Source organism: Malassezia japonica, chromosome 5 (assembly GCF_029542785.1).
Source record: "Malassezia japonica chromosome 5, complete sequence".
Classification (NCBI taxonomy): Eukaryota; Fungi; Basidiomycota; class Malasseziomycetes; order Malasseziales; family Malasseziaceae; genus Malassezia; species Malassezia japonica.
Window position 1 is genome coordinate 69,841 of NC_083374.1, and position 27,727 is coordinate 97,567.

The 27,727-nt window shown below is 65.8% G+C and overlaps 16 protein-coding genes across 16 annotated transcripts; 10 read left to right on the forward strand and 6 right to left on the reverse strand.

The window, feature by feature from the left end:
• Positions 1-11: 11 nt before the first annotated feature.
• Positions 12-701, forward strand: MJAP1_002820 (uncharacterized protein; the record flags this gene model as incomplete). The annotated part of the gene is made up of 1 exon (XM_060266753.1): positions 12-701. The coding sequence occupies one exon, from the start codon at positions 12-14 to the stop codon at positions 699-701; it is 690 nt and encodes a 229-aa protein (XP_060122736.1).
• On the reverse strand, positions 702-5,246 carry MJAP1_002821 (uncharacterized protein; the record flags this gene model as incomplete). Its single annotated transcript, XM_060266754.1, has 1 exon — positions 702-5,246. The coding sequence occupies one exon, from the start codon at positions 5,244-5,246 to the stop codon at positions 702-704; it is 4,545 nt and encodes a 1,514-aa protein (XP_060122737.1).
• Positions 5,247-5,299: 53 nt separating this feature from the next.
• On the forward strand, positions 5,300-6,632 carry ERV46 (ER-derived vesicles protein erv46; the record flags this gene model as incomplete). Its single annotated transcript, XM_060266755.1, has 2 exons — positions 5,300-5,353; positions 5,376-6,632. The coding sequence occupies 2 exons, from the start codon at positions 5,300-5,302 to the stop codon at positions 6,630-6,632; spliced, it is 1,311 nt and encodes a 436-aa protein (XP_060122738.1).
• A 22-nt stretch (positions 6,633-6,654) lies between these two features.
• Positions 6,655-8,050, reverse strand: MJAP1_002823 (uncharacterized protein; the record flags this gene model as incomplete). Its single annotated transcript, XM_060266756.1, has 2 exons — positions 6,655-7,716; positions 7,742-8,050. The coding sequence occupies 2 exons, from the start codon at positions 8,048-8,050 to the stop codon at positions 6,655-6,657; spliced, it is 1,371 nt and encodes a 456-aa protein (XP_060122739.1).
• Positions 8,051-8,303: 253 nt separating this feature from the next.
• MJAP1_002824 (uncharacterized protein) lies at positions 8,304-8,932 on the forward strand (the record flags this gene model as incomplete). The annotated part of the gene is made up of 2 exons (XM_060266757.1): positions 8,304-8,405; positions 8,447-8,932. 2 exons carry the CDS (start codon positions 8,304-8,306, stop codon positions 8,930-8,932), a joined length of 588 nt encoding a protein of 195 aa, XP_060122740.1.
• Positions 8,933-9,054: 122 nt separating this feature from the next.
• On the reverse strand, positions 9,055-10,200 carry MJAP1_002825 (uncharacterized protein; the record flags this gene model as incomplete). The annotated part of the gene is made up of 3 exons (XM_060266758.1): positions 9,055-9,084; positions 9,108-9,852; positions 9,875-10,200. 3 exons carry the CDS (start codon positions 10,198-10,200, stop codon positions 9,055-9,057), a joined length of 1,101 nt encoding a protein of 366 aa, XP_060122741.1.
• A 55-nt stretch (positions 10,201-10,255) lies between these two features.
• MJAP1_002826 (type I protein arginine methyltransferase) lies at positions 10,256-11,594 on the forward strand (the record flags this gene model as incomplete). Its single annotated transcript, XM_060266759.1, has 5 exons — positions 10,256-10,375; positions 10,398-10,461; positions 10,484-10,678; positions 10,701-10,810; positions 10,833-11,594. The coding sequence occupies 5 exons, from the start codon at positions 10,256-10,258 to the stop codon at positions 11,592-11,594; spliced, it is 1,251 nt and encodes a 416-aa protein (XP_060122742.1).
• A 38-nt stretch (positions 11,595-11,632) lies between these two features.
• On the forward strand, positions 11,633-14,860 carry NAT10 (N-acetyltransferase 10; the record flags this gene model as incomplete). The annotated part of the gene is made up of 1 exon (XM_060266760.1): positions 11,633-14,860. The coding sequence occupies one exon, from the start codon at positions 11,633-11,635 to the stop codon at positions 14,858-14,860; it is 3,228 nt and encodes a 1,075-aa protein (XP_060122743.1).
• A 51-nt stretch (positions 14,861-14,911) lies between these two features.
• TAL1 (transaldolase) lies at positions 14,912-16,532 on the forward strand (the record flags this gene model as incomplete). Its single annotated transcript, XM_060266761.1, has 3 exons — positions 14,912-15,175; positions 15,201-15,445; positions 15,566-16,532. The coding sequence occupies 3 exons, from the start codon at positions 14,912-14,914 to the stop codon at positions 16,530-16,532; spliced, it is 1,476 nt and encodes a 491-aa protein (XP_060122744.1).
• A 34-nt stretch (positions 16,533-16,566) lies between these two features.
• mrs2 (Inner membrane magnesium transporter MRS2) lies at positions 16,567-18,063 on the reverse strand (the record flags this gene model as incomplete). The annotated part of the gene is made up of 2 exons (XM_060266762.1): positions 16,567-17,951; positions 18,060-18,063. The coding sequence occupies 2 exons, from the start codon at positions 18,061-18,063 to the stop codon at positions 16,567-16,569; spliced, it is 1,389 nt and encodes a 462-aa protein (XP_060122745.1).
• A 48-nt stretch (positions 18,064-18,111) lies between these two features.
• MJAP1_002830 (uncharacterized protein) lies at positions 18,112-19,079 on the forward strand (the record flags this gene model as incomplete). The annotated part of the gene is made up of 3 exons (XM_060266763.1): positions 18,112-18,211; positions 18,234-18,397; positions 18,420-19,079. The coding sequence occupies 3 exons, from the start codon at positions 18,112-18,114 to the stop codon at positions 19,077-19,079; spliced, it is 924 nt and encodes a 307-aa protein (XP_060122746.1).
• A 36-nt stretch (positions 19,080-19,115) lies between these two features.
• Positions 19,116-20,405, reverse strand: MJAP1_002831 (uncharacterized protein; the record flags this gene model as incomplete). Its single annotated transcript, XM_060266764.1, has 1 exon — positions 19,116-20,405. The coding sequence occupies one exon, from the start codon at positions 20,403-20,405 to the stop codon at positions 19,116-19,118; it is 1,290 nt and encodes a 429-aa protein (XP_060122747.1).
• A 480-nt stretch (positions 20,406-20,885) lies between these two features.
• Positions 20,886-22,136, forward strand: MJAP1_002832 (uncharacterized protein; the record flags this gene model as incomplete). Its single annotated transcript, XM_060266765.1, has 1 exon — positions 20,886-22,136. One exon carries the CDS (start codon positions 20,886-20,888, stop codon positions 22,134-22,136), a length of 1,251 nt encoding a protein of 416 aa, XP_060122748.1.
• Positions 22,137-22,162: 26 nt separating this feature from the next.
• On the forward strand, positions 22,163-24,165 carry MDM34 (ERMES complex subunit; the record flags this gene model as incomplete). Its single annotated transcript, XM_060266766.1, has 8 exons — positions 22,163-22,202; positions 22,225-22,245; positions 22,268-22,365; positions 22,388-22,409; positions 22,432-22,532; positions 22,555-23,002; positions 23,076-23,188; positions 23,212-24,165. The coding sequence occupies 8 exons, from the start codon at positions 22,163-22,165 to the stop codon at positions 24,163-24,165; spliced, it is 1,797 nt and encodes a 598-aa protein (XP_060122749.1).
• A 5-nt stretch (positions 24,166-24,170) lies between these two features.
• On the reverse strand, positions 24,171-25,157 carry MJAP1_002834 (histone acetyltransferase; the record flags this gene model as incomplete). The annotated part of the gene is made up of 1 exon (XM_060266767.1): positions 24,171-25,157. One exon carries the CDS (start codon positions 25,155-25,157, stop codon positions 24,171-24,173), a length of 987 nt encoding a protein of 328 aa, XP_060122750.1.
• A 57-nt stretch (positions 25,158-25,214) lies between these two features.
• Positions 25,215-27,710, forward strand: MJAP1_002835 (uncharacterized protein; the record flags this gene model as incomplete). Its single annotated transcript, XM_060266768.1, has 1 exon — positions 25,215-27,710. One exon carries the CDS (start codon positions 25,215-25,217, stop codon positions 27,708-27,710), a length of 2,496 nt encoding a protein of 831 aa, XP_060122751.1.
• Positions 27,711-27,727: the final 17 nt, after the last annotated feature.

Sequence of the window (27,727 nt, forward strand, 5' to 3'; positions counted from 1 at the left end):
GCGCCTCCACAATGGTGTCGGTGTGGGTGTATGCGCCGGGCATGCAGACCTATGGCGAGCAGCGTGTGGACGTGGGGCTCGCGTACGACGCGCTCCAGGCGCGCCTCGAGCGGGTGACGGGCATTCCGCCTGCCGAACAGGTCCTCACGCTCTTTTCCGCGAGCGACGTGCAGCACGGACAGCAAACCGGCTCGGCACGCGTGCTGCCCACGCCGCCGTGCGCTCCGGACGCCGCGCCACTGGCCTTGTGGCGCGTCGCGGACGGCATGATGATCCGCGTGGACGACCGCCGGGGTGCGATGCTCGACGGCGACGTGGAAAAGTACGAAATGAGCGATGCGGACTATGCGAAGCGCACCGACTCGGTGCGCGCGTTCAAAGAGGCGCATGGCCTCGGGCGCTTTGGGGAAAAGGCCCCGGAGCCGGTGCGCGACGACCTCGTCGTCGGCGCGCGCTGCAGCGTCGCGCGCGACGAGTCGTTCGGCCGCCGCGGCACGATTGCGTATGTCGGCAGCGCGTCCTTTGCGCCAGGCCCGTGGGTCGGCGTCGTGTACGACGAACCGGTGGGCAAGAACGACGGGAGCGTGCAAGCCGTGCGCTACTTTACGTGCGCGCCGCAGTGCGGCGGCATGGTGCGCCCGGCCATGGTCACCGTCGGCGACTTTCCGCCGGAAATAGACTGGAGCGATGAGGAGCTATAGCTATTCTACATCGGGGTCCACCATCACGCCAGCGTCCGGCATCGGTGTGACCGGCGCCGAGTCGACGTATCGCTGCACGGACTCTTCGAGGACGATCGCACGCTCGGTCACCATCTCGCTCGTGTTCATCGTCGCGATCAGCCGCGAAAAGACGTCGGCCAGCAGCGCCGAGATCGCATGGCGCAGCTCGCTGGGGAGCGAGGCGAGCACCGCGTCGACGCGGTGCGCAAACGCGGGGCTCGCGGCGCGCGGCGTGTCGCCGCTCGCGAGGAGCATGTGCACCGCGCTGTCAAACGCCGTGCCATACGCCGCGCGCACCGCCTCGAGCGCGCTGGGCGTGCCGGGCTGTGCCGCGGCAAACAGCGCGTGGACCGCGCTGAGGGGCAGCGACATGCTGTGCGCCAGCGCGTCCTTCGGGGGAAGCAGCGCGCTGACCAGCGCAAGGCTATACAGACACACGGCCAGCTGCTCTTCCGCCGCACGCGCACGCGCAAGCAGCGCCGAGGCGGAGCCGGCGCCTTCGCCGGCGGCCGTCGCGGCCAGCTCCGCGTCGCGCGCCTGCAGCTGCTCTTGCAGATCCTCGATCTGGTCCTCGAGCTGCGCCATGACATTGCTCCCGAGGCCAGACGTGCCGGCGCTCGCGAGCCCTTCGGCCATGTCGCTAATGTGCTCTTCCAGCTTCGAGATCAGCTTGTCGAACTCGTCGACGGCCGCCTGCGACCGCTCGACAAGCGCCGCAGGGGGCGCAGGGCGCGTGTACGACGACGCCTTGATTTGGCTCAGGAGCTCGTCCATCTCTTCACGCCCATCGTCCTTGCCGAGGACACGCGCACAGAACTTGTCCTGCTGCTCAAGGCGCTCCGAGAAGCGCTTCCACTCCTCGGCCCACGTACGCGCCACGGCCTGCTGCTGCTCGCCGAGGTCGTGCTCCGCGTCGTACTTGGCCTTGAGCTCTTCGTAGGCGGCACGCGACTGCTCGGCCGCACGGCGGTGCTTGTCGACCTGCACTTCCAACAGACGCGTACGCGCATCGCGGCCCCGCACCTGCCCGTCGCTGCCGCGGGGGGACATGCCGGCGGCAAGCAGCGCGGTCTGCGCCTGGCTGTCCCACGAGTCGCGCGAACCGCGCGAGTAGGGCGAGCGCAGATCGTCGCCGGGCAGCGGCGCGGATCGCAGGGGGTACGATGGCGACGCCATCGACGTGCTCAGCCCGAGACCCCGCGACGCGGGGGAGGACTCGGACGGAGCCGAGGTGGGCGCCCCGTCGGGGACGCGCCTACGTGTCTGCCACGGCGACGCAAGCTCGGGCGCACTGGCCGCATCCACAGAGGCGCTTGGGTCGGATGCACGCTTCGCGTCCGAGGACGCGCTGGAAACGAGTGGATTGGATGGGGCCGTAGGTTGCGATGCGTGGGAGGGAATATTAAGGCCGAGGCCGAAGCCGCGCGCGGCGCGCGCCGTCGGCTCAGGGACCGTGGGGGTGTCGGGGAGGGGAATGTTGGCCGCCAACACAGGCGTGCTGATCGAGCGTTGTGCAGCGGCGGCGTCCTGAGCACTTTCGGAGTACTGGGCGCTTTCGGCGTACTGAGCGCTTTCGGCGTATTGAGCGCTCTCGGCGTACTGGGCGCTCTCGGCATACTGAGCGCTTTCCGCGTACTGAGCACTTTCGGCATACTGAGCGCTCTCGGTGCCTTGGCTTGGGAGCTCGGGCGCGGCAACGAGAGGAGCGGAGGCGTCCTGCGCCAGCCCATTAGCGCCGGGCGCGGCCTCGGTGGCAGGCGCCCGCACGGCAGGCGCCCGCACGGCAGGCGCCCGCACGGCAGACGTTGGCATGGAAGGCGGCACGGCGTCGATGCTGTGCGGGCCCGAGTCCCGATCCGCACGCTTCGCCTGCTGCTCGAGCGCAGCCTGCGCCTGCTCGAGCGTCGCCGCAACGTGTGCGTGCTGCGCATGCAGCTCGTCGAGCTGCTTTTGCAGCGCCGCACGCTGCTCGCGTTCCGTTTCAAGCTCGGAATGCAGCTGCAGTGCATCATTCGCGGCCTCGACACCCGACACATCGGTGGGTTTGGTACGCCGCGGGCGTGACGACGCGGCCGACGTACGGCGGCTCGACGGCGACGTGCTGCCCCACGAGTGTGCGCTTCCCGGCGAAAGGGCGGCACCCGGTGAGCTGTGCAGCGTGTCGTTCAGGCGGTCGGACAGCGAACGCTTCTCGTCGCCCGGCACCGACAGCGTGGCAGAGCCGGTCGGCACGTCCTGCACGGCCACGTCTGGCTCACCGACGATGCTCTCGGGCTCGGCCGGTTCGCCGTGCAGCTGGATCTCCAAGAGACGGCTTTCTTCGTGTTCGGCCTGGAGGCGCGCCTCGTGCGACTCGTTCGTCTCGTCCAGGGTACTAGGCACGCTGCGGCTCTGTGCCATCGAGTGCCCAAACGACTCTTGGAGCTTGGCCTGCACCGCAGCAAGCTCCTCGGCGTGCTGTTGGGCGGCACGAGCCAGGGCGGCGGCGTGCTCCTTGTTCTGTTCCTTGCTCTGTGCCTCGGCCGCCTCGCGCGCGGTGCGGTGCGTCTCGGACTCTTGCTGCGCCTCGGCAAGTGCCGCGGCATGCACTCCGCTCTCTACTTCGGCCATTTCGCGAGCAGAGCGGTGGTCGTCGACTTTTTGCAGCGCCTCGGCCAGGGCAGACGTGTGCTTTTCGCTCTCGGCCTCGGCGGCTTCGCGAGCAGAGCGGTGGCCTTCGGCTGTTTGCAGCGCCTCGGCCAGGGCAGAAGCGTGCTTTTCGCTCTCGGCCTCGGCGGCTTCGCGTGCGGTGCGGTGGGTGTCCGACTCGCTCTGCGCTTGCGCGAGCGCCGATTCGAGACGCAACGTTTCCGCCTGCGCCTTGGCCAGCTCGTCTCTGGCCGCCTCTGCATCCGACGTGGCCTTGGCGAGTGCGACCCGCACATCTTGTGCCTCGTCCTGCTCGGCCTCGAGCACTGCACGCGCCTCTTGGACGTCTTCCTGCGCGTCTTGGAGCTGCGTACGGAGTGCTTGCACCTCGCTCTCCAGCGCAAGGTTGGCCTCGACACGCCCCCCCAGTGCCTTTTCAAATTCGGTGGTGGTCGTGTCCAAATGATCGTTTGCGTCCTGCCACTTTTGCTTCAGCGCATCGTGCGCCGCCTGCTCGTCCGCCAGGGCCCGGCGAAGCGACTGGTGCTGCGCGCGGAACTGTTCGGCGGCGTGCGCCATGCGGTCTGCGATGGGGTCGGCCTGCGGTGCTTCGATTACGCGTGGCGTGTCGTCCGGATCCTGCACGAGGCTCGTCGCGGCGTCCTGCAAGACGCTCTCGAGGCTCGCGAGCAGCGTCTTGCGCGATGCCTGCTCGGCCGCAAGCTCGCGCGTCGTCCTTTCGTGCTTCTCGTCGAGGTGCCGCTTTTGCTTTTGTGATTCGTGCAGTTCGCGCTGGAGCGACGCGTGTGCGTCGCGCGTCTGCTCGTGCTCTTCCTCGAGCTCTTGCACGCGCCGCTCCTGGTCCGCAGCCGTGTGTGCGGCACGCTGCAGCGCCGTATGGACGCCGCCCGCGAGCGTATTTTGCTGTTGCGGGTTCTTATATGTGAGGTGGTCGCGCAGTACCGCGATGTGGTGCCCCAGCAGCTGAGTCTCGATGGAGTGCACCTCGTGGGCAAGCTCCATGTACTCATGCATCGCCGCGTCTGCGCGTTCCATGGCCTGGGCGACATCTGCATTCTCGAGGAACTCGTCGCTGCTCGGCCCGTTCTGCTGCGAGGCGGCCCAGCGCGAGTTGCGCAGGGCCGTGGTCGCGCTGCGGATGCGCTGCTGCAGCGATACCTTGTACTTGAGGTCCGCGAGGCGCTCTTCGAGGTGCGCACGCGTCGCCTTGAGCTCCGCAACGTCTTCCAAGGCGAGCGCCGCGTGGGATTGCACTTCGAGCTGCGTATGTGTCACGAGCAAATCATCGAGCAATGTGCGCGGCGACGGTGGCGCTTGTAACGTCTCGGGCCCGACCGACTGCGAGCGGCGCACCAGGGCCTGTGTCGGATCCCACGACACAGACGAGATGGGCGAAAAGGCGCCCATCGACGGCGAAAGCGGCTCGAGGAATCCCGAGGATGGGATGCGACGCATGTGTGTCGGTGTCCCCAGCATCGAAGGCTGAGACCACTGCGGCGTGCGGCTCTGTGCAGCGGCGCGCCCACGCGCTGCGGAGGCGTGCAGCAAGAGGTCCGCTGTCGACATGGCATCGATCACTGTCTCATCGAGCGAAGGCGAGGCATATGTGCGTGGTGACGCAAACACGCCGCTGCCCTTTTGCGGCGTGCGGCTCAAGTGCGGAGAGCCTGTGGTCTTCCACCGCGCGAGCGGGGGCGGACGCGTCGCGCGTGTCGCGCCCTCTTCCTCCTGCTGCGTGCCACGGTGCGAGAAAAACGGCGAAGTACTCGGTATAGTGCCATTCCGCGGCGACATCCACGGAGCGTGGCCCGCGTGTTCGCGCGTCGCACCGCCGTACGCGGCGCGGCCGTCGCTCCCTTCGCTGGGCCGTCGCATCGACGTGAAAGTCAACACGTGGCACCACGTGCCACACCCGTCCTCTGGCGACGATGGGGCCGAGTAGCTTGCTGGGCCAGCTGCGCGGTCTGGATGCGTTTGGACGTGTAGGTTGAGAAGCTAATCCAGACCGCAGACGACGCACGAATTCGCACCAATGTCGGCGCATTCATCACGCTTTTGAGCGCGGCGCTGGTTTGCATCCTGACGCTGAGCGAGTACTGGGAGTACCGCAAGGTAAACGTTGTGCCGCGCCTCGAGGTCGACCTTGCGCGCGATGCAAAGCTCGCGATTCGCTTGAACGTCACATTCCCGCGCGTTCCGTGCTATCTGCTCTCGCTCGATGTCGTCGATATCGTCGGCGATATGCAGATGGATATTAATCACGACGTCCAGCGTACGCGCCTCGACCGCGACGGCAAGCCGCTCGGCGTGCGTGGTGACCGCAGCCTGCAGGGTGATGCCGCGCGCTACCTCGCCGAGATCGGCCGCGGCCCCGACTACTGTGGCTCGTGCTACGGCGCCCAGGCGCCGGAATCGGGCTGCTGCAACTCGTGTGAGGACGTGCGCGATTCGTATGTGCGCTCCTCGTGGTCCTTTTCGAACCCCGACGAGATCCAGCAGTGCCGCGACGAGCACTGGTCGGAGCGCCTCAAGGAGCAGAACCACGAGGGCTGCAACATTGCCGGCGAAGTGCATGTGAACCGCGTGGTGGGTAACCTGCACCTGAACCCCGGGCGCGCATTCCAGCGGAATGACGTGCACACGCACGATCTCGTGCCGTATCTCCAGGGAACGGGCGATGAGTACCACCACTTTGGCCACGTCATCCACGAGCTGAGCTTTGGCACAATGTACGAGTTTATCGGCCAGCGTGCCGGCCGCCAGGACTCGAGCTCGAGCAAAAAGATGCAGCTGGGCCTCCGCGACCCGCTCCAAGGCCGCCGTGCGCACACCGAGCAGAGCCAGTTCATGTACCAGTACTTTCTCAAGGTCGTCCCGACCGAGCACAGGAAACTGAACGGCCGCACGCTCGAGACGTTCCAGTACAGTGCGACCTCGTACGAGCGCGACTTGAAGCCTCATGACCCCAACCTCGGCCACGACGAGCCGACCAAGACCGAAGGCACCCTCGTGCGCACCGTCGAGGGTGTTCCGGGCGTCTTTTTCAACTACGAAATCTCCCCTCTGCGCGTCATTCAGACCGAGACCCGCGCGACGCTGTGGCACTTTTTGTCGAATTTGTGTGCGATCGTCGGTGGTATCCTGACGCTCGCGGGCCTGCTCGACGCCGTCATCTACCGCGGCCGTAGGCAGCTCGGCAACGCGCCGGCCTACGACGAGCACGACGGGTTCTACAATGGCCTGGACACGAAACTCTTGTAAACGTAGTTGCTCCTACATGCAATTACCTGTCGACCTCACCGAACACCAGGTCCATGGTACCGATGATGGCGACCATGTCGGGCAGGTAGTGGTGGCGCGCCATAAAGTCGGCACCGGCCAGGTGGCGGAAACCGGGCGCAGAGATGGAGCAGCGGTAGGGGCGGTTGGTACCGTTCGAGACGAGGTACACACCCATCTCACCCTTGGGCGCCTCGATCGCCGAGTAGGTCTCGCCGGGGGGAACCGCGTAGCCCTCGGAGAAGAGCTTAAAGTGGTGAATCAAACTCTCCATCGAGTCCTTCATCATCGAGCGCGAGGGCGGCGAGATCTTGTGGTCGTCGACCTTGATCTGGCCCGCGGGCATCTTGTTCAGGCACTGGTGGATGATGCGCAGCGACTGGCGGAACTCTTCCATACGGCACACGTAGCGGTCGAAGCAGTCGCCGTTCTTGCCGACCGGGACGTCGAACTCGCACTGGTCGTATGCATCGTACGGCTGCATCTTGCGGACGTCCCAGGGGATACCCGAGCCACGGAGCATCACGCCACTGAAACCGTAGTCAAGCGCCTCCTGCGCAGTGACACGGCCGATGCCAATCGTACGCTGCTGCCAGATACGGTTGTTGGTCACCAGCTCCTCAATCTCGTCGATGCGGCCGGAGAACTGCGTGCACCAGTGGTAAATGTCCTCGAGCAAACCCGGGGGGATGTCATACGTCACACCACCGGGGCGGATGTAGGCGGCGTGCATACGCGCACCCGACACACGCTCGTAGAACTCCATAATCTTTTCACGCTCCTCGAGACCCCAGACGAATGGGGTGAGACCACCGACGTCCATAATGTGCGAAAAGACGGCCATACAGTGGTTCGAGACACGCGTAAGCTCACCAAACAGGGTACGGATCCACTTGGCACGCTCGGGGACCTCGATGTTCAGCAGCTTCTCGACGGCACGCGAAAAGCACAGCTCGTTGGTCATCATCGAACCGTAGTCGAGACGATCAAAGTACGGCAGCGCCTGCGTGTACGTCTTGTATTCAATCAGCTTTTCCGTGCCACGGTGGAGCAGGCCGACGTGAGGCTGGGTGAGTGGCTGGGCAACGTACGTCAACACGGAGGATCTCTTCACCGTTCAGCTCCATAATCAGACGCAGCACACCGTGCGCAGCAGGGTGCTGGGGACCAAAGTTGACGGTAAAGTGACGCAGACTCGCATCCCGAGACGTACCCTCCTCACGGAGGAGCGTCGAGGCATCGTGGCCCTGGAGGTCTTCGACGGTCGTCGCCGAGTGCGTCGGGTTCTCCATCTTCTCGGTAGCATAGCCACGCACGGCCATGCGCGAGAGAGGAACGCTCGCCGACGCATTGCGGCGCGCAATACTAGCACCTGCCGTACGCAGCGCGCGCGGAAGCATCGCAACCATAGCTATCGCCGCAGAGGTTCGCGGAGGAAAACGCGCCGGCGCCGCCTCCCGTTGTCTTTACGCTCGGCCGAAAAAAACACTACAAATCGCCGGCCGTCGATTGTTAGACGGCGCTGCGTGATTGGCAGCGGGAAGGCGATCGGGCAGGGGCAGCAGTGCTCGCACTTCATTCGTTTCAGGGAAAGCTTAAACGAGCGGAGCGCCTCGCCTGCCTACTCTGCGGGCATGCACCAAAACGCAGCCAATGTTGGACATCGCACACGCCAACGTCCTCATTACGGGCGGCGCTAGCGGCATCGGCAGGGGGCTCGCCGAGCGCCTGCTCCGCGCGGGTGCCAAGGTCCTGGTGACCGGGCGCGATCAGGAGAAGCTCGCGGCGTTGGCCAGGGCCAGAAGGAAATCGATATCCTGCTGGCCGGGCCGGTGCACCTGAACTCGATGCTGTTGCCGACGATGCTCGAGGGCCAGCACGCTGGCTTGATCGTGAACGTCACGTCGGGCGGAGCGTACATTCCGCAGCCGTTCGCGCCGCTGTATGCGGCCTGCAAGGCGGCGCTACACAGTTATACGGTCACGCTGCGCCATGCGCTGCGCGATGCTCCGATCCGGGTCGTGGAGCTGATTCCGCCGGCTGTCGCGACCGGAATGGCGGGGCCGGGGAACAATCATGGCGCGCCTGTGGATGAATTTTGCGATACCGTCTTTGCGCGTATCGTGCAGGGCGACGCGGACGAAGTGGGGTACGGCGCAACAGATTCGGAGCAGTTCAAGGCGGCGCAGCAAACTTATAAAGATATGTTTACGACCTTTGCCCCGCGCTTTTCGACTGCGACCTATGCGTCCCAGGGGAAGGAGACGCCTCATGTTTTGTAAATACGTTTAGCGCATCAATAGACAAGACTCTTGCACCGACGCTCCAGTCCGATCATCGACACGCGGGCCACCTACTACTACAGATCGGCGGCCGTCGATTGCGTGTGGCCGTGCATGATTGGCTACGGTGTCTGCTCGAATTGGTCGAGCATCTGGGTAAGCTGCGTGCACGTACCTCGTCCGTGGCCAGTCGCATCTCGTTCGCCATGCGGTGCACCTCGGTGTCGGGGCGGTTGTACATGAGCGCATTCGCAAACATGAGGCTCAGTGCGCGGCGCAGATCAAGCGCCGACGCGATCGTGCCCTCCTTAATGCGCTGCTTGATGAGTTTGAGGTCCATAGGCTGCTTGATGAGCGAATAATAGTCCGGGGCATCCGCTTCTTTGATTGCCTGGTGAAAGAGGTTGCCGTGCGTGTGATTCGACACCTCGTTGTGCAGCATAAGCAAGACCTGCGTCGTGCGCCGCCGGCTCTTGTCGCGCTCGGCGTCCGACACGCCGTCGGTCCCGTGGCCGTCCTCGCTGGCAGAGTGCTCGTCGGCCTCGGGCGTCGCTCGCCGCGAGCGCCGCGTGGTGCGCCCCGGCGACGGCGTGCGCGAGAGCGACTCGTCGGCCGTCAGGCTGCGGCCGCGGCTCTCGGTTCGCCGCCGTGCACGCGACTTGTATGTCGTCGCAGGCTGCGGCGTCCGTTCTTCCCGCTCGGGCGTCTCAGGGACATGTGCCTCGGCCGGCCCATCGTCGCCAAGCAGGTCCTGCTCGACTTGCAGGTGCTCGTCGGCCTCGTCGTCGTCGTCAGCCGACGCTTCTGCGGCCTCGGCACGCCGCTTGCGCCGCGGCGTCTCGTCTGGAATGCCGGCCTCTTCGCGCAGGCGCTCGTCCAGCTTGCCGCTCTCGAGGTCCTGCAGGCGCTGGTGGAGATCGCTGGGTGAGGGAAGGCACGTACCGGAACTTGGTCTCCTTTTCCTTGATCTGCTCGTGGATTTCGCCAAGGCGCGCTGCGTACAGCTTTTGTGCAAGCGCAAGCTGCGCATTCCTCCCCGACTTGGGCGCCTGGGCATCGCCTTCTTCGGTGATCGCGTGGCCGAGCATGAGCGACTTCCACGCCTGCTCACACTGCCCCGCGTTCCACTGTGTCCTCTTCTCCAGCACCAGAGGGTGCGTAGACAAAAGCGACGCTACCTTTTCCCATTCCGGCGGACTCGCCGCAACTTGGTACACGGCCTGAGCGAGGAGCAGCTGCTCCCACAGCACGCTCGGCCCTGCGTCCATCGCGTCGCGCTCCAAGGGCGGAAAGCCACGTGGAAGTGGAGGGTGTCTTCCCAGCATGACGGCGGAGGACGAGCGGATGGACGCCGAGGCCCAGGCCGTGGATCTGTACGACAAGAAAGATGAGGCGTACTTTTCATACTACTCGCAGCTGACGCACCAAGCACAGATGCTTCAGGTACGTTGCGAAATTAATGCAGGACGCTGTGCGTACGTCGGCCTACCAAAATGCCATCCTGGCCCACGGCCCGGCATGCTTCCAGGGTACGTGGCTTGGCTCACGCAGGCAAAACGGCGATGGACGTCGGTGCCGGAAACGGAATCTTGTCTCTCTTTTCGATCCAGGCGGGCGCCGCGCTCGTGTACGCCGTCGAGGCGTCGGACGTCATCGGGTGTCTTCACCGCCTGGTCGCCGCGTCGTCGGGGGAGGACGAGAATGCGCCGAACGCGTGGATGCGCGACCGGCTCGGCGTGGTGCACTGTACGTACAGACGCTAACGCAGCGCGCGTCGAGGACGTCACGCCCCAGGTGCTCGAAAAGGCGACGCCCCGCGGCTTGCTGCCGGCCGACACGGAGCAGGTGGACACGATCGTGTCCGAGTGCCTCGGTGTGGTATGTACTCCATCTAACCCAGCTCTTGGTGCACGAGCGGATGTGCGAGTCGTTCTTGGAGGCGCGCGACAAGTTTCTGCGCCCCGGCGGCGCGCTCTTTCCCCGCACCGGCACGCTGTGCTTCTCGCTGCTGAACGACGCGCGCCTCTGGCAGGAGGTGCGTGCGCGTGCGGACTGGTGGAACACGACCAACTTTTACGGCGTGGACCTCACGCCGTTTTTGGGCGCGTCGCGGACCGAGGCCTTCCAGAGCCCGGTCGTGGGCTGCTTCTCGCCGACGCACGTCGTTGGGGCGCAGACCGACCTGAGCACCGCTGCGATCCTGTGCCCCGACGAGGCGGTGTGCAAGTACCTCGTCGACTTTGGCACCGTGTCGAGTGCGGATCTGCGCACGTTTGACGTGCCGATCGCCTTTGACTGCGTCGACGAGCCGACCGTCGTGCACGGACTCGGGGCGTGGTTCGACCTGTCTTTCCTGCAGCCCGGCGAAGTCGAGGAGGACGACCTGCAGCCCCGAAACGCCATGACTACCAGCCCCTTTGCGCCGCCGACACACTGGGCGCAGGTCCGTATGCTCTTCCACGAGCCGCTGGCCTTGAATACGGGCCAGCGCGTGCTCGGCACGCTGCATTTCGAGGCGAACGAGAGCCGCTCCTACGACATCCACGCCGACCTCTATGTGCCGCTGCCGGACGGTATCGGCGGCAACACTCCCCTCTTTCGTCGCACGGCCCTCTGGAAGCTCGACAAGCAGACCTATTCCTGGGAGACGCCGGGCGCCTAATAGCCTCCACCTAGCCGAATTTTTTTTTGCGAGCGACGATGCGGAAGCAGCTGGATCCACGGATCCCGACGCTGATCCGGAACAATGTCTCGACCGGGCACCGTTCGTTCTTTGTGGTTGTCGGTGACCATGGTCGCGACCAGGTAGTCAACCTCCATTTCCTGCTCTCGCAGTCGCGTGTCGAGGCGCGCCCCAACGTGCTGTGGTGCTACAAGAAGGACCTCGGCTTCACGACGCACCGCAAGAAGCGCGAGGCGAAGATCAAGCGCGATATCAAGCGGGGCGTGCGTGATCAGGATACACAGGATCCGTTTGAGCTGTTTGTGGGCGTGACCGATATCCGGTACTGCTACTACAAAGACACGCCCAAGATCCTCGGCCGCACCTTTGGCATGCTCGTCCTGCAGGACTTTGAGGCGGTCACCCCCAACGTCCTCGCACGCACTATCGAGACGGTCGAAGGCGGTGGTATTGTGGTGCTGCTGCTGCAGACCATGTCGTCGCTGCGCCAGCTTTACTCGCTCTCGATGGACGTCCACTCGCGCTACCGCACCGCGAGTACCGACGAGGACATTGTGGCGCGCTTCAACGAGCGCTTCCTGCTCTCGCTAAGCGCATCGCCCAACTGCCTCTTGCTCGACGACGAGCTGAATGTCTTGCCACTGAGCCGCGGCAAGGAAATCCGGGCCCTGCCCGAGACCGCCTCGGGCCAGAGCGTCGGCGGCGTCGGCTCCGCAGTGCAAAAGGGCAGCGCACGCCGCGCGCGCGACGAAGAGCTTGCGTCGGTGCAGGCGGACGTCGCCGAGACCAAGGTCGTCGGCCAGGTCATCAAGCACGCGCGCACGCTCGACCAGGCCAAGGCCGTGCTGACGATCCTCGACGTGCTCGCCAGCAGCTCGCTCTCGACGACCGTCGCATTAACTGCCGGCCGTGGCCGCGGCAAGTCGGCCGCGCTCGGCCTGTGTCTCGCGGCGGCGATCGCGCACGGCTACGCCAACATCTTTGTGACGAGTCCCAGCCCCGAGAACCTCAAGACACTCTTTGAGTTTGTGCTCAAAGGTCTCGATGCACTCGGCTACGAAGAGGTGGCCGACTGGGATCTGCAGCGCGGCACCGGCGAGTGGAAGGACACCGTGGTGCGCATCAACGTCTTCCGTGGCCACCGCCAGACGATCCAGTATATCCAGCCGCAGGACCACCAGGTCCTGAGCCAGGCCGAGCTTGTTGTTATTGATGAGGCGGCCGCGATTCCCTTGCCGGTGGTGCGCAACCTCTTCGGCCCGTACCTCGTGTTCCTCTCCTCGACGGTGAACGGGTACGAAGGCACCGGGCGCAGCCTCTCGCTCAAGCTCATCCAGCAGCTGCGCCAGGGCACGCAAGGCACGCCGGGCGACCGCACTACCGCGCTGGCCGACCGCAATGCATCGGCGCCGCGCTCGGGCGCCTTGTCCGCGCGTGCGCTCAAAGAGGTCGAGCTCCAGGAGCCGATCCGGTACGCGGAAGGCGACGAGATCGAGCAGTGGCTGCACGAGCTGCTGTGCCTCGACGCGTCGGTCGCCAAGCTGCCCTCGTCGCAGAAGCGCGACGCGCGCTCGGGATGCCCCCACCCAAGCGAGTGCGAGCTGTATATGGTGAACCGCGACACGCTGTTTAGCTACCACCCCGCCTCGGAGACGTTCCTGCAGCGCATCATGGCGCTCTACGTCGCGAGCCACTACAAGAACTCGCCGAACGATCTGCAGCTGATGAGCGATGCGCCGGCGCATGCCATCTTTGTGCTGCTTCCGCCACTCAGCTCCGCGGCCAAGACGGGCGGCATGCCGGAGCCGCTGTGTGTCATCCAAGTCGCGCTCGAGGGCAATATCAGCCGCCAGGCGATCCTCAACAGCCTGTCGCGCGGCACGCGCGATGCGGGCGACCTGATCCCTTGGCTCATTACGCAGCAGTTCCAGGACTCGGACTTTGCCGAGCTTTCCGGCGCGCGCATCGTGCGCATCGCCGTCCACCCCGAGTTTGCGGGTATGGGCTACGGCTCGCGCGCGTTGGAGCTCATGGAGCAGTACTACAGCGGCGCGCTGCTCGACGCCGACGCGCTCGAGGAGCGCCGCGCACGCGACGCCAAGAACCCCCTGGCACCCCGCACGGATGCGGTCGGCGTGCGCGACCCGTCGCAGCTCCCGCCCTTGCTCGAGCGGTTGTCGGAGCGCGAGCCCGAGGCGCTCGACTGGCTCGGTGTCTCGTACGGCCTGACCCCGAGTCTGTTCCGCTTCTGGAAGAGCAACGGATATGCGCCACTGTATATGCGCCAGGCGCCGAACGAGCTCACGGGCGAGTACTCTACGGTGCAGCTCAAGACCATTGGCGAGTCGCGCGACGCGCTGTGGTTGCCTGCGTTTGCGCGCGACTTCCGCCAGCGCTTTATCTCGCTCCTCGCCTTCCGCTTCCGCGAGCTGAGCACGCTCACCGCCCTCAGCGTGCTCGAGGCCGCGTCGCGTGCCGCGTCCGAGGCGCCGAACGCGCGCCCGGTCACTGCCGCGGAGCTCGCGCTGCTCGTCACGCCGTTCGACATGAAGCGCCTCGAGTCGTACGGCAACAATCTGCTCGAGCTGCAGGTCGTGCTGGACCTGATTCCCGTGCTCGCTTCGCTGTACTTCTCGCGGCGCCTGCGTGTCGTCGCAGACGCCGACAACGACGCGGACGCCCAAGGCGATGCGATGGAGCTGACGGTGAGCGGCCTGTCGGCTGCCCTGCTCCTCTCGATTGGCCTGCAGCGCCGCACGCTGGACGACGCGGCGTCCGAGCTGCAGCTCCCGCTGAGCCAGGCACACACACTTCTATGCAAGGCCGTGCGCTGGATCGTCAAGAACCTGCGCGCGCTCGAGCGCCGTGCGATTGCCAGCGACCTGGCCGAGGAGCCGGTCGAAAAGGCGGCGCCTGGCTTTGCGCCGCTCGAGCAGAGCGTCGAGGACGAGCTCGCGGCCGCTGGCCAAGAAGCGCTTGCAGAAGAGGCGGCGGCGCGCGAGCAGATGCGTGCCGACCTCGCCAACGACAAGGAAATGTCCCGCTACCTCATGCCCGAGGACGACCAAGTGGCCTGGGACGAGGCCGAGGCACGTGTGCGCAAGATGCAGTCGGACCCCTCGCGCCCCTTGTCGAGCACCTTTTCCCTGCGCACCTCGCGCCCCGAAACCGAGGCCGAGACGCGCGCGCCAAAGCGCAAGGAGCCCAAAGGCTCGCGCCCCGGCGGCAAGAAGCGCAAGGCGTAGCCTAGCGCACGGACCATAGATTCGGCCGAGTAGCGAATCGCCTTCACCTCCATGAGCGCAGCGCGGCGCGACGACGGCGGCGCGTCGCCCATGTCGGGAGCTGGTGCGTCGCCCGCGTCCGAGTCAGATTCTGCCGGAGATACCGCCGACGATCTCCTTGCGCGCCTCTTGCAGTGTGACGAGCAGCTGGCCGAGCTGCTCCAAACCGCGTCCTCCGCCGTATGTGCGCTGGCGCCCGATGCGGCCGACGATACCCCCTCTGAAAACAAAGGAACGTTTGAGGATCATACACAGCACTGGTTTTCTACGCTAAATGTACGTCGTCTCTACTCATGTATAGGATGTGCAGCTCGCGCTTCGCGAAGCGGCGCATGCGCTGCGGCACGCGCGTCTTCCTCCCCTCACTCCCCCCGCCGTGGCGCTAGCCCGTCTGAGTGGCGAGGCAGGCGTCGCGGGCCCCGCACATGCGCTCTCTGCCGAGACCCCGTGGAGTCTCTCGACGCTGCGCCTGCGCGAGGCGGCCTGGCGCCACGTGGCGACGTCGCTTCGCGATGCGGCCCACCGTGCCTCGGCCGAGGACGCTGCGTTGGTCGAGTCCCTGGGGAACGGGGCAGAAGTTCGATCACGTAGTCTGTAGCCAATCAATGCGCAGCGGCACAAAGGCGGGCCGTGCGGCCCGCTCGGCTCTTCCCATCCCAACATGAGCACGACTCTGGACGCCCTGAAGCAGTACACCAACGTTGTCTCCGACTCGGGTGACTTCGAGTCCATCGACGCGTACAAGCCGCTCGATGCGACGACCAACCCCTCGCTCATCCTCGCTGCGGTGAAGGAGGAGAAGTACGCCAAGCTCATCGACCCTGCGGTCGAGTACGCCAAGAAGCAGAGTGGCAACAAGGACCAGCAGGTCGAGGCTGCGGTCGACCGTCTGCTGGTCCTCTTTGGTCAGGAGATCCTCAAGATCATCCCCGGCCGTGTCTCGACGGAGGTCGACGCCCACCTCTCGTTCGACACCCAGGGCACCATTGAGAAGGCCAAGCAGCTCATTGCGCTGTACGAGTCGCAGGGCATCTCGAAGGACCGTGTCCTGGTCAAGATCGCCTCGACCTACGAGGGTATCAAGGCTGCTGCCGAGCTCGAGGCCAAGCACGGCATCCACTGCAACCTCACCCTGCTCTTTGGCTTCTGCCAGGCGGTGGCGTGCGCGGAGGCCAAGGTGACTCTCATCTCGCCCTTCGTCGGCCGCATCCTCGACTGGTACAAGAAGAACAAGCCCGATGGCAACTACGACGGCGCCAACGACCCTGGTGTCGAGTCCGTGAAGCACATCTACGAGTACTACAAGCAGCAGGGTGTCGAGACGATCGTCATGGGTGCCTCGTTCCGCAACACCTCGGAGATTGAGGAGCTCGCTGGCTGCGACTACCTCACCATCTCGCCGGGCCTCCTCGAGAAGCTCAAGGCGGACTCGAAGCCCCTCGACCGCAAGCTCTCGGTCGAGAAGGCCAAGGCTGCCAAGGCCATCCCCAAGGTCGAGTACCTGCAGCACGAGCAGAAGTTCCGCATTGCCCTGCTCAACGATGAGATGGCCTTTGACAAGCTCCACGAGGGTATCCGCAAGTTTGCCGCCGACGCGCAGACCCTCAAGGGCATCATCGAGAAGAAGTTCTAAGCTCATATATCCATGATTCCGTAGCTAATTGCTATCATACACTCTTCTCACCCGACTTTTCCTCGCCACGCTTCTCGATCGAGGCTGCGGGCACCGGCTCGGCGTGCGCCGAAGGGCCCGCGTTCAGCTCCGACGGATCGAGCGGCTTCTCATCCGAGGTGCGCATATTGGCCTGCTCCTGGGCCAGCTGTGCGGCGGTCCAGCCATCGGGGGGCATCGCGCCCGGCGCCAACCCCTGCTCGCGGCGCTGCGTACGGAATTGCTTCTCGCGCCACCACCACGCGCTTGCATGGGTGAGGTCGGCGGTCTCGGGCTTGGCCGTGGGATCAACCGCCGTGCCGTTCGTCACGCGGTAGGAGAGACCGACGCGGCGCATCTTGGACAGCTGGTGGACTCCGTTCAGGCTCACGATTAGCGCCAGGACACAGGTGGCAGCCGTCGCGATATAGAATGCATAGGGGTGCTCTTCAAAGCCAGACACCAGGTTCATACCAAAGAGGCCGGCGATGAACGTCGCCATCGTGAAGCCGAGCGTGACGATGCCGATGCGCAGCTCAAGCGACAAAATGCGGTTGCGGTTGCTGTCGAGGATCAGCTCGGCAATTTCTTGTGTGTTGTTGACGTTCGCGTACATGCTCTCGATCTCGGCGACGACTTCCTCGACCTGCTTCTCGAAGCTCTCGAGGAGCAGTTCGAGCTCCTCCAGGTTGCTGTGCTCCGTGCGGGGATGGCCGTCCTTGGCATCGGTCAGGTACATGAGCGCCATGTCTTCGTCGTTTTCGAGCACTTCTGACACGGCCGTCTTGACACCTCTGGATCGGCTCAAAAAGCCGTGGAGCTTGCGCGAGATCTGCAGAAGCATGCGCAGCTTCTCGCGGTCGATATCGTCCTCGAGCGTCTCGAGCACGTCTTCGACCACGAGCCGGATCCAGCTGAGCTCTGCACGCAGCGCGTCGAGTACCGACGCCAGGATCGATTCCAGTGCACGGAACTCGTACGGGAGCTTGGACGAGCTCAGGCGCAAATTATATTCGAGGTTGTACACAAAGGCCGAGTTGAGTCGGGTATCATTTGCGCCGTAGCTGTCAAAAAGAAGCACTGCGTCCGACTTGATCATCGCACGGATATGCAGGATATTGATCAGCGTGCCACTGCGGCGTGCCAGGATCGTCGGCACCAGATTCGGCACGCGCGAATCGATCTTGCGCAGATCGCGCGGCTCGAGGCCATGGTGCGAACACAGCTCCGACTTGCTAAAGAGACCCGAAATGGACTTGACCGACCCTTTCGAGTCCAGGATCGTGCACCGCAGCAGGATGTTGGGCGACAGCTGCGCGGTGCCGACGCCGAACAGGGGCGGCTCAAAATTCGCCGCACGCTTTTTGTCGTCGGAGCGCGCGGAAGCGTACGCGCGCCGCGCTACAGAAAAGAGAGTGGGAGGCGTATCACCTGTACTCGCCGACGCACGCGGCCTGGAAAGAGGCGCGACACGCCGGAGGCCTCGCAGCCACGCCACGGGCCATGCACTCATGCCTTGTTCGGTGGAGTGAGGGCACGTGCTTTGCGTCTGTGCGAAAGAATGCCCGGGGTGTCGGCGGCCAGGACCATTGCGTGGGTGTGCGCCGAGGAGGCGCTTCCGCGGCAGCTCGCGCTCGAGACGAGTGCGCGCTTGTCCAGTGGTAGGTAGCTGGCCTCACACAGGCATAGTCGGCGTGAGCCAGGACGAAATCCAGGAGGCGTACGCGCGCGAAGAAGGCGTGGCTTGGGCTATCGAAAACGCGTACTACGATGCCGACGTGTGGATGCGCTTTGGTTCCTATGTAAGTGGTGCTCCTGCTGCGATCTTGCTGGTGGACCGTGAAATGGTACGTGCTGTGGCTTATGCAGCCTGCGACGCGCCATGCCGAGGTGCTGCAGCGTCTCGAGCGTGTGCACAACCTGACCGGCTTTGACCTGGACGTGTCGCTGGTCGTCGGTGTGCCGTCGCGTGAAAAGGCGTCGAGCATGTCGCTCGAGGTCGACGAGGTGTATGCAATGGGCGGCTGGGAGTACATTGATCTGGGCGATACGGACGAGGACCCCGCGACGCGTCTCAAGGACGCCTTGATGGTGCACATGTGGGAGGGCATGCGCCCAAAACAAGCGCAGCCGACGCCGAGCAACGAGAATGTCAAGGAGCGCATCGCGCACATGGACCAGTCAGCCGCGGCGCTGCCGCGCTCGGGCGGCGCTATCCCGCCCGCGCCGCGTGCGATGCAAGCGTCTGCCGAGCGCTTTCTGTCGGATGCGCCCCCCCAGGATACCCCCGACGACGACTTTAGCGAGTTTGTCGAGGCGCCCGCACCCGACGTGCCTACGGATGCCGAAGTCGACGCGTATTGTGCACGGCTCGGCCTTGGGACGCTCGGCATGGACAGCATGCCCGTGCTCTTTGAGCGGCTGCGTGGCGAGATGGAGCGTGTTCGCAGCCTCCCCCCCGGCCCCCCCAAAGAGCACGCCGCGGCGCTGGTCGCTCTTGCTGTAGAACGTTCGCTCGAATCAGAATGATTTTTTTTTTCTATTTTTGTACAGCCAAGAATCAAATCAAGCCACACGCGCTTCCGCAAGGAGCTTTTCGAGGGTCTCGAGGAGCAGGGCGCGGTCGCTCCGCTCTTCCTCCGAAGCTAGCTCCGCCTCGTTGAGCCGTGTAAGGTGCTGGTGCCAAGCGGCGTCGCTCAGCGAGAGGTGGAATTGGGTGCGGCACAGAAAATACGATTCCATCTTGTTCAGCTCAGCCAAAGGAATGCCAGTCACTTCATGCCATGTCTTGTTCAAAAACGTATTGTCATCCAGGAACTTGTTTGCGAGCATGAGGCCCAATGTAAGAAGCTTGAAGGGGGTGGTCGACGCGGGCTGTGCGAGCAGCCCCAGCGCCGTCTCGGCGTCGCTTCCGATCGCTGCAGGAAGCAGCTGCACATAGTACAGAGCCAAGATGAGCGCCGTCGGCGTCAAAAGCGTCTGGGCAAGGACCTGGTGGGTAAAGTGGCGGAACGCGGGGCTCACTTCGTTGCCCAACGCAGCGTGTTTGTTGGGCGTGCGTGGCCTGCGCTGCACACTCTTTTGCTTGTCGCTCGTCTCTGGCGCACTGCTGAGCGAAGGGAAGGTCTGGGAGTTTTGTCCCATCGCCCGAACCAAGCGGTGCAGCGCGGTGGACTGCTTGCCCTGCTGCGCCTCGTCTAGCCGGAGTGCATCGAGCGATGCATTCAGCTCACCGTCGCGCTCGGGCGTAGGGCACGAGAGCGACGGCGTGGACGGCAGACTCGACAGCGACGAGACATGAGCCCGCGACGGCGAAAAAGGCTCCGACGAGCACACCGAGCTGCTCGGCGAGTCGTCCGGCGAGCGCAACGGCGTCGAGACCCGCGACTCGGGCGAGGAGGTGGTGCGCTGCATCGACATGCTGCGTCCCTCGTCGTCGCCCCGCGTGGTCTGCTGGCCGAGACTGACCAAGGCCGTGCTGGCGCGCCAGATGGCCTCTGCGCCAAATGCCGCGAGCGGCACGGCGGTCGCCTCCGGCGGAGGCGTCGGAGGCCGCTCGAGCACCTCGGGGGTGCGCTCCGCGGCCTCCTCCGGGAGTGCCTCGTGAGAAAAAGCATCCACCGGCGCACTCGGACCGTACGACGGCGCGGCAGCGCCATAGTGGCCTTGGTGCATTTGGGCGTGCACATTGGCCGCGTACGCATGTGCAGCGTACGCGGCGTGTGCGTCGTGAGCGCCCCACGAAGGAGGGGCGCCCCAGACGGGTTGGGGGGCGTAGGGGTAAGCCGGTGGCGCGTGCCAACCGGCATACATGCCCTGCGCCGATGGAGCATGTGCCATCGGCGCCTGGTGCATCGGGGCATAGGAAGGATACCAGGCGTGGGCGTACGGCTGGTAGTGCCTATCCAGACGAGGGCGCGCAGCGTTGAGCCTCGGCGCGGGCGGCGGTGCGCAAAACACCATGCCTACCGGAGCGCCATGCCATGCATCCCCATGCACGGCATACGGCATACCTTGCTGCATGTGTGGGTTGGTGTGTGCGAAGCCTGCATCGAAGCAGGCTCCGCCTCCCACAGACATCATCATCCACCACCGACAAAAGGGTCAGGCGTCCCGTGCCGAGTGGCACGAGCGGAGGACACAACGAAGCTGTGTCGAGTCCTAGGCACGTAGCCTGCCTGTTTCTGTCGAGATTCCGACAGTCCCTATACTACTCTTAACTCCTGCAACGACGGCAGACTTGTGGCCCCGCCTCCTACTCTTTGGTCCCGGAGAAAAAAAGGAGGCGGCGCGAGCGCTCTTCGGCCGACGCCCGATGGCCCGATCTCTGCGACCATGGCGCAGGCGCCGGGGGCGGACGACGGCGCGTACGTCCGGCGCACCTATGCGCATTTTTTGCGCGTAGGAGTCGAGCAGGATGGCGTGGCAGAGGGGATAGAACATACGCGGCACAAGCACGAGCCGCCGGAGTGGGGTGCAAAAGTGCGCAGCCGGATCCTCGAGGGCGACGCCTTGCAGTCGGATCTCAAGCTGCACGAGACGCTCGACTGCTTTGGCTTCTACGACGCGTCGCCGATGCACGCGCGCAAGGAGCCGCTAGTCTTGCCGCTCAAGGCGGGCACGGCGCCGAGCGCGGATGCGGTGCACGCCGCGCGGCAGCGGCTCGCGGCCCAGCGCCGCCGGCGCGACGCACGACGCGTCCAAAAATGGCACAAGATGCTGCGCTTTACCGAGGGAAAGGCGTCGCTCGACGGCGCGTCGCCTCAGACCGTGCGCCGGCGCGTGTACAAAGGCATCCCCGATGCATGGCGCGGCGCGGCATGGCGCGTGCTCGCGCAGTGCCCAGACGCCCCGTCGCCGGCCGCGCTGCTCGCGACGCCGAGCGCGCATGATATCCAGATCGACCTCGATATTCCCCGCACGATCCGGGGACACGTCCACTTTCGCACGCGCTATGGCCGGGGGCAGTGCGACTTGTTTACCGTGCTGCACGCCGCGAGTCTCACCTGTAATGACTGCGGGTACTGCCAAGGGATGGGGCCGCTTGCGGCCATCTTGCTGCTGTACATGGTGCCCGAGGACGCGTACGCCATGATGACCCAGTTGCATACCACGTACGCCTTCCACGGCCTGTTTCGGCCCGGCTTTCCCGGCCTGCGCGAGGAGCTCTATGTCCTGCGTACGCTCCTGGCGCAGCACGCCCCCCGTGCCACGGCCGCGCTCGAGGCGTTCGGCGTCGCGCCGAGCGCGTTTGCGACCGGCTGGTACATGACGCTCTTTTCCGGCGTGCTGCCGTTTTCGACCCAGCTTCGTCTATGGGACGCATTCCTACTAGACGGCCACGACGTCGTGACGCTCGCGGCTGTCGCCATCGTGCAGACGCTCGAGCCCCGGCTGAGCACGCCGCCGACCGACTGGCTCGTCGAGGCGCTCAGCGCGCCGATTCTCCCTGATGACGACGACGCGTTTCTGCACTGGATCGGCGCACGCGTCCACGAGCCACGGACCGCCGCCGCCATCCGCGACGCGCGCCGTGCATGGGCCGCGCGCTGTGCCGCCGGCACGGCCGACGCGGAGTTTTTGTAGCCACGTGATACGCACGTCCCACCACGATGGAGCGCCTTCCCCCCCTCACGGCGCTGTGCCGGCGAGGTACGTAGCGGAGCTTACGCAGTGGTCCTACGGCACCTGAGTGGTACGCACTCTGACTTATGCAGCCGTGCACGACTTGGGGGATATGCCCTACCGCCTCGCCAAGCCGCTGCTGCAGCAGTGCAGGCCCGAGCAGCTGCGCGAGCTCGAGGCGGCGTCGCCGGTACGTCGTATCGCTCACGCAGCACCTCGCGGAAGATACACAGGGTGCGTTTTCTTTCTGATGCAGAAATATGGAAGCACGCGTGCTTGCGCGACTTTTCTGACCTGCGAAAACTCGACGAAGAGCACAAGCTCGGGGACGTGGCGAGCTGGCGCGCCTTGTACGATGTACGCCGCAAGACTAACGCAGGAAAAGCAGGAACATATCGAGGCCGCCAAGGCCGCGGCGACCGCACGCATCAAGGGGCGGTACGCAGAGCACAGCGCGCAAAAGGACGCCAAGAAGCTCGTTGTGAGCGACGTCGCGCTGCGGCCGACACGCGGCCGCCACCGCGCTGGGCCGCGCGTGCCGGCCACGCCAGGGCAGGCAATGATGGCGCGCGCACGCAACGGCACGGCGATGCAGACGCGGCGCATGATGCTGATTCCCCCACGCGCCCCGTCGCGTGGCTTTGTCCGCGCCGCTCCGTCCGTGCGTGCGCCGCGCACGGATGCGCCGCCGGACGCGCCGCAGGCTGCGCCCAGCGCGCCGCGGCCCGCGGCACTCCCTCCGTCGCCGGTGCGCGCGAAACGGCCGCCGCCAGAAGGCCAGAGCATCTTTATGCCCAAGCGCCGCATCCCCTCCCAGCCCCACCATAGTCACGTGTAGGATCCAGGGGCGGATCCCCACGACCGCGATGTCGTTCAACTTCACCTGGCCTGCATTCTCAGGGGAGTTTTACGAGAACGCGATCCAGACGCTGAATACCGCGCTGAACCGCGGCCCCAAGCCCAAGGTCATTGCCGGGGACATCCAGGTGAAGGAGCTGCATATGGGCACGGTCGTACGTCGCGTAAACTCACGCAGCCTCCGGAGCTCGAGATCCTTGAGATTGGCGACCTGAGCCGCGAGCGCTTCCGTGGCATCTTTCGGCTGATGTATGCAGGTGACGCGCACCTCGAGCTGTCGACGAGCGTGCAGGCGAACCCCCTGGCGAAGCCCGCGTCGGCGGGCGCGGGCCTGTTTGCGACCCCCGCCGCGGAGCGCGGCATGCTCTTTGCCGCGAGCCCCCTCACGGTGCCGATGCGCGTGCGCCTCAGCGAAGTGCATCTTCGCGCGATCGTCGTGCTGGTCGTCTCGCGCACAAAGGGCATTACGCTCGTCTTTAAGAACGACCCGCTGGAGAGCGTCAAGGTTTCGTCGACGTTTGACAGTGTCGGTGTCATCCAAAAGTACCTACAAGAAGAGATTGAGGCGCAGCTGCGCGAAATGTTCCGCGAGGACCTACCTACGATCATCCACCGCCTCAGCCAAGAGTGGCTGCGCACGGATCCCGCGCCCCGCCAGGCGCCGTCCACGCCGGCGGCCAAGCCGCGGCCGGAGCCCGAGTGGCCCGTGCCGCCGCCCGAGGAGCCGCTGGCGTTCCTCTCGCTGGACGATGCGCCGCCCCGCGCGTCACCCGCGGCGGTGCGCCTCGCGCACCTCGCGTCGGAAAACAGTCCCCACGGCCTCGCGGACCTCTTTGCGCCGCCCGAGTCGCCCGCGGCGCGCGCGCGCACCTTTCACGCGACGAGCCGCGTGCGTGCGCCGCAGACGCCGGTTGGCACGCCCCCCCGCCTGCGCGCCGAGCCGGCGTTTGGGGGCCTCGAAATGTCGGGCCACCTCGCCGAGCTGCTCAAGGCGAACCACACGCTCTCGCCCTATACGCGGCAGGCGCGGCATGTCGCGATACGCAGTGCGCCTGGGCACAAGCAAGGGCGTGTAGGCCGTGTCCATGCACGCCAGCGGCGGCGATTTCAGCTCGGCGGCCAGGCCGAATAGATACCCTATAGCACATAAGCCTCGTCGAGGATCGCAGGCTTGATCCGCAGCCGCTGCGCGGCCGTGTCCACGTCCGCGGCCGAGAGCGCAAACGCCTCGTCGACCGGCGAGGCAAGGAGGCCCGCGTGCGCGAGCGCGAGTGTCGTGTCGTCTACGCGGAGCCCCGCAGCGTAGGCGACGCGGGCGATGGTCGTCTGTGTCGCGAGCGGCGTATCCGGCACGGCCGCGTCCCTCTCGTGGTCCTTGACCACCTCGCCAGCCCACCCCCGCACCGTCTTGCGGCGCTTGGGCTGCTGCGGCCGCAGCGAGACGTCTGCGCCGGCGAGTGCCGCGCGGATGCGCCGTGCGTGCGCCGTGTCGCTGGTATACGCGTGCTGCAGCGTGCGCAGCACGGCCGACGTCCAGTACGCGACGTAGCCCCGGAGTCCGAGCGCCGAGAGGGGCCGCTCGGGCGTCCCCGCGACGTCGGCGGCGCGCGAGAGGTAATAGCTGTACTCCATCAGCAGCGTGCCGTACCCCTTGCGCTGGAACGGGGGGAAAACGACAATGCACGCGAGGTTGTAGTCGTCGTAAGACACCTTTTCCTTCGAAAAGAACCCGAGCACATGGTCAAACTGGCTCGTAGCATCCGTCAGCACGTAGCACACAAACGGCTCCACATCAAAATAGACGGTTTTGTGGTCGATAAAGAACTTGCCAAAGAGGCACAGGTTCTGCACGTAGAGCTTCTCTTGCGCTCCATCGACCTCCCAGATGATATGCGCCCCCCGCTGGTACACCTTTTTTCCGGGAGGGTGCCGAAGTAGGCAGGTCCGGCGGTGGGCGTGCAGCGCGGGAGCCGTCGGCAGGTACTTGAAGCAGCCGGCACACACGTAGAGCGTCGACGAGGCAAACTCATCGTCTATGGGGTAGGGACTCGCGTACCAGGTCCGTATATCGTACGCATCGTACACCACGCGCTCGATCGCGCGCCGCGCTGGCCCTTCGCCCATCCACAGGCCGGAGGAGGGTGGAGGTCAGTGAGCGACGACGTCCCCGACGCGAGGACGATGAGCGAGTCGTTCCCGAACCCGTTTGGCGCGGCCGAGGAGCGGGCTGAGCCGCCCCGCGCTACACAGGAGAGTGAGGACGAGGAGCTGACGCGTGCGCTGCGCGAGTCGCTCGCATTCCAGGACCAGGCCGCGGAACGGCAGCAGCGCGAGGAGCAAGAGGCGCTCGAGGCGGCGATTGCCGCATCCAAGGCGGAGGATGCGCGGCGCCGGCAGGCCGAGGAGCAGAGCATCATGCAGGAGCGCCAGGCGCTCGAGCAGTCGCGCCAGGAAGCACGCCGGCGCGAGGCCGAGCGCCAGCGCCAGGCGCTGATGGAGCGCGAGGTGATCGAGCAGTCGCGGCGCGAGCACGAGGCGGATCTGCGGTACCGCGTATCGATGTCGCCGCCACGCAAGCAGACCGAGGACTATGGCACAGACGAGTCGCTCTTGTGGCTCAGCGCACGCCAGGCGACATCGGGGCGGTCGACACCCGCGCTGGGACGCACCATGTCGCCCGCCTTTGCGCCGTCGTCCAGCAAGTTTTCGGCGGCGCAGAATGCGTTTGGCCTGCCGCCTTCGTATACTCCGAGCGAGGAGCTGCGCAATCCATACGACGAGGCACCGACGCCGCAGGCGCAGAAAGAGCCCCTGCCGAGCGGCCAGGCAATGGCGCCGAGTGCGTACGCGCCGCAGGCCCCGGCCATGCACGCGCCCGAGGCGCAGTACCCGGCAGCGCATGCCGCGGCACCGGCACAGCAGCGCGTGGCAATGCCCGCGCCGATCAATACCAACCCCTTTTCGACGCAGCGCGACGAGCCGCCGTCGGCCTCGAGCGACGCGCCGTCCGACTTTTCCATCAGCTCGGCCACGCTGCCCAAGCCGCCGCCGAGCCGGTACGAGGCCGCACTAGCGGCAGGCGAGGCAGAGTACGAGCAAGAGTCGGAGGACTCCTGGGCGCCGGATTCGGGCGAGGAGCAGCTGTGGCGGGGGCCGGCGGGGTACCGCGAGGAGCACGACGAGCCCACCGACCTCGAGTCCGAGTCGGAGCCACCCACTGCGTACGCAGCTGCGATGCAGCGCACCGAGACTGTGACCGAGGCGCCGGCCGCCGCCGAGTATCGCCATGCGGCGTTTGGCGACTCGGGTGCCTATACCGACCAGCTCCTCGAGGAGCTCACGCAGGAGAATACGACGCCTGGGCCGCGCAATGCCCAGGCGCCATCGGCGGCGGCGGCAGCAGCAGCCTCGGCGGCGGCAGCAGCCCCGGCGGCAGCAGCAGCCCTGGCCTCGGCTCCTGAGCCCGACGGGGCGCCCGAGATGGATCTGCCGAATCCGTTCGACGGGCCCAAATCCGCGCAGTACGGCCTCGACGAGCAGCCGTGGGAAAAGGAGCTCGTCGATCCGTACGACCGCGTCGCCCCGCCGGTGCGCACCGATGCGCAACCCCCCCCGAGCGCGTTGGGTGAGCCGCCGCCGACCCCCGCGTCGCACGGCGCGCCGACGCGCACCAACAGCCGAAGCACCGGGTCATCGATCTCGTCGCGGCGCGATAGCATGCCCGGCGTGCCCTACCCCCCCGAGCATGCCTCAGGGCAGCCGGCGCTGCGCGGCGTGCAGTTTGGCTATGCCCAGACGCCGTACGATATCGGGGTCTATGTGACGCCGACCGCGCCTGCGCCTCTATATGCGAGCCCCGAGCTGGTGCAGGAGCCGCATATCCCGGTGGATGCCATGGCGCAGCCCGAGGAGCGTCTGCAGCTCTACTTCCCTGAAAAGATTGAGCTGCGCCCCGATGCGCCGCGGCCGTGGTTTGTGATGCGCGCCTACTCCTGGAAAGTGCTGCTGCAAGCGCTGGCGTGGTACGGCCACACGTCGCTCGTGCCCGCCGCGCCGGGCGGGCGCCTGCACACCGAGCTGGTCTTTAGCATTCCGAAGCGCTACGACGCTGCGCAGGAAGCCGCCGCGTCGTTTGTCTCGCTCGCGATGGGCCTCTCGGCGAACGCGCGCCCCCATTCGACCCAGGCGCTCGACGCGTTTGCGGCGCAGGCCGGCGCGAGCCTCACGCCTGTCTCGCTCGCGCAGCACGCGCTCAGCCTGCCGACCGACTTTGTGACGCTGGCGCAGACGCTCTTTAGCGCGCCGCAGCTGAGCAGCGCCCCGGCCCTGCGCGAGCTGCGGCAGGCCATTGCGCGGCAGGACGAGTGGCTGGAGCTGCGCAAGGGCGAGCTCGAGAAACGCACACGCACGCAGATGGCCCAGGCGGCCGACGCGGGCGCGACGATCGACCGCACAGAGAATCTAGAGTGGGGCATGCTGCACCACCAGCTCTCGCTCCTGCAGCACCCCGGCGCGCTTCCCACGAATGTACAGACCGAGGCGCCGTCCGGTCACCGCGAGCACCTGCGCCAGCGCGTCAAGAAGAAGTTTGCACGCTGGAACTCGGGCAACGCGCAGGACCAGGACCTCGCCGCATGGATCACGCCGTACGACCTCTCGCAGCACGGTGCGCCATAGCTTTGCGCGCCACGCGA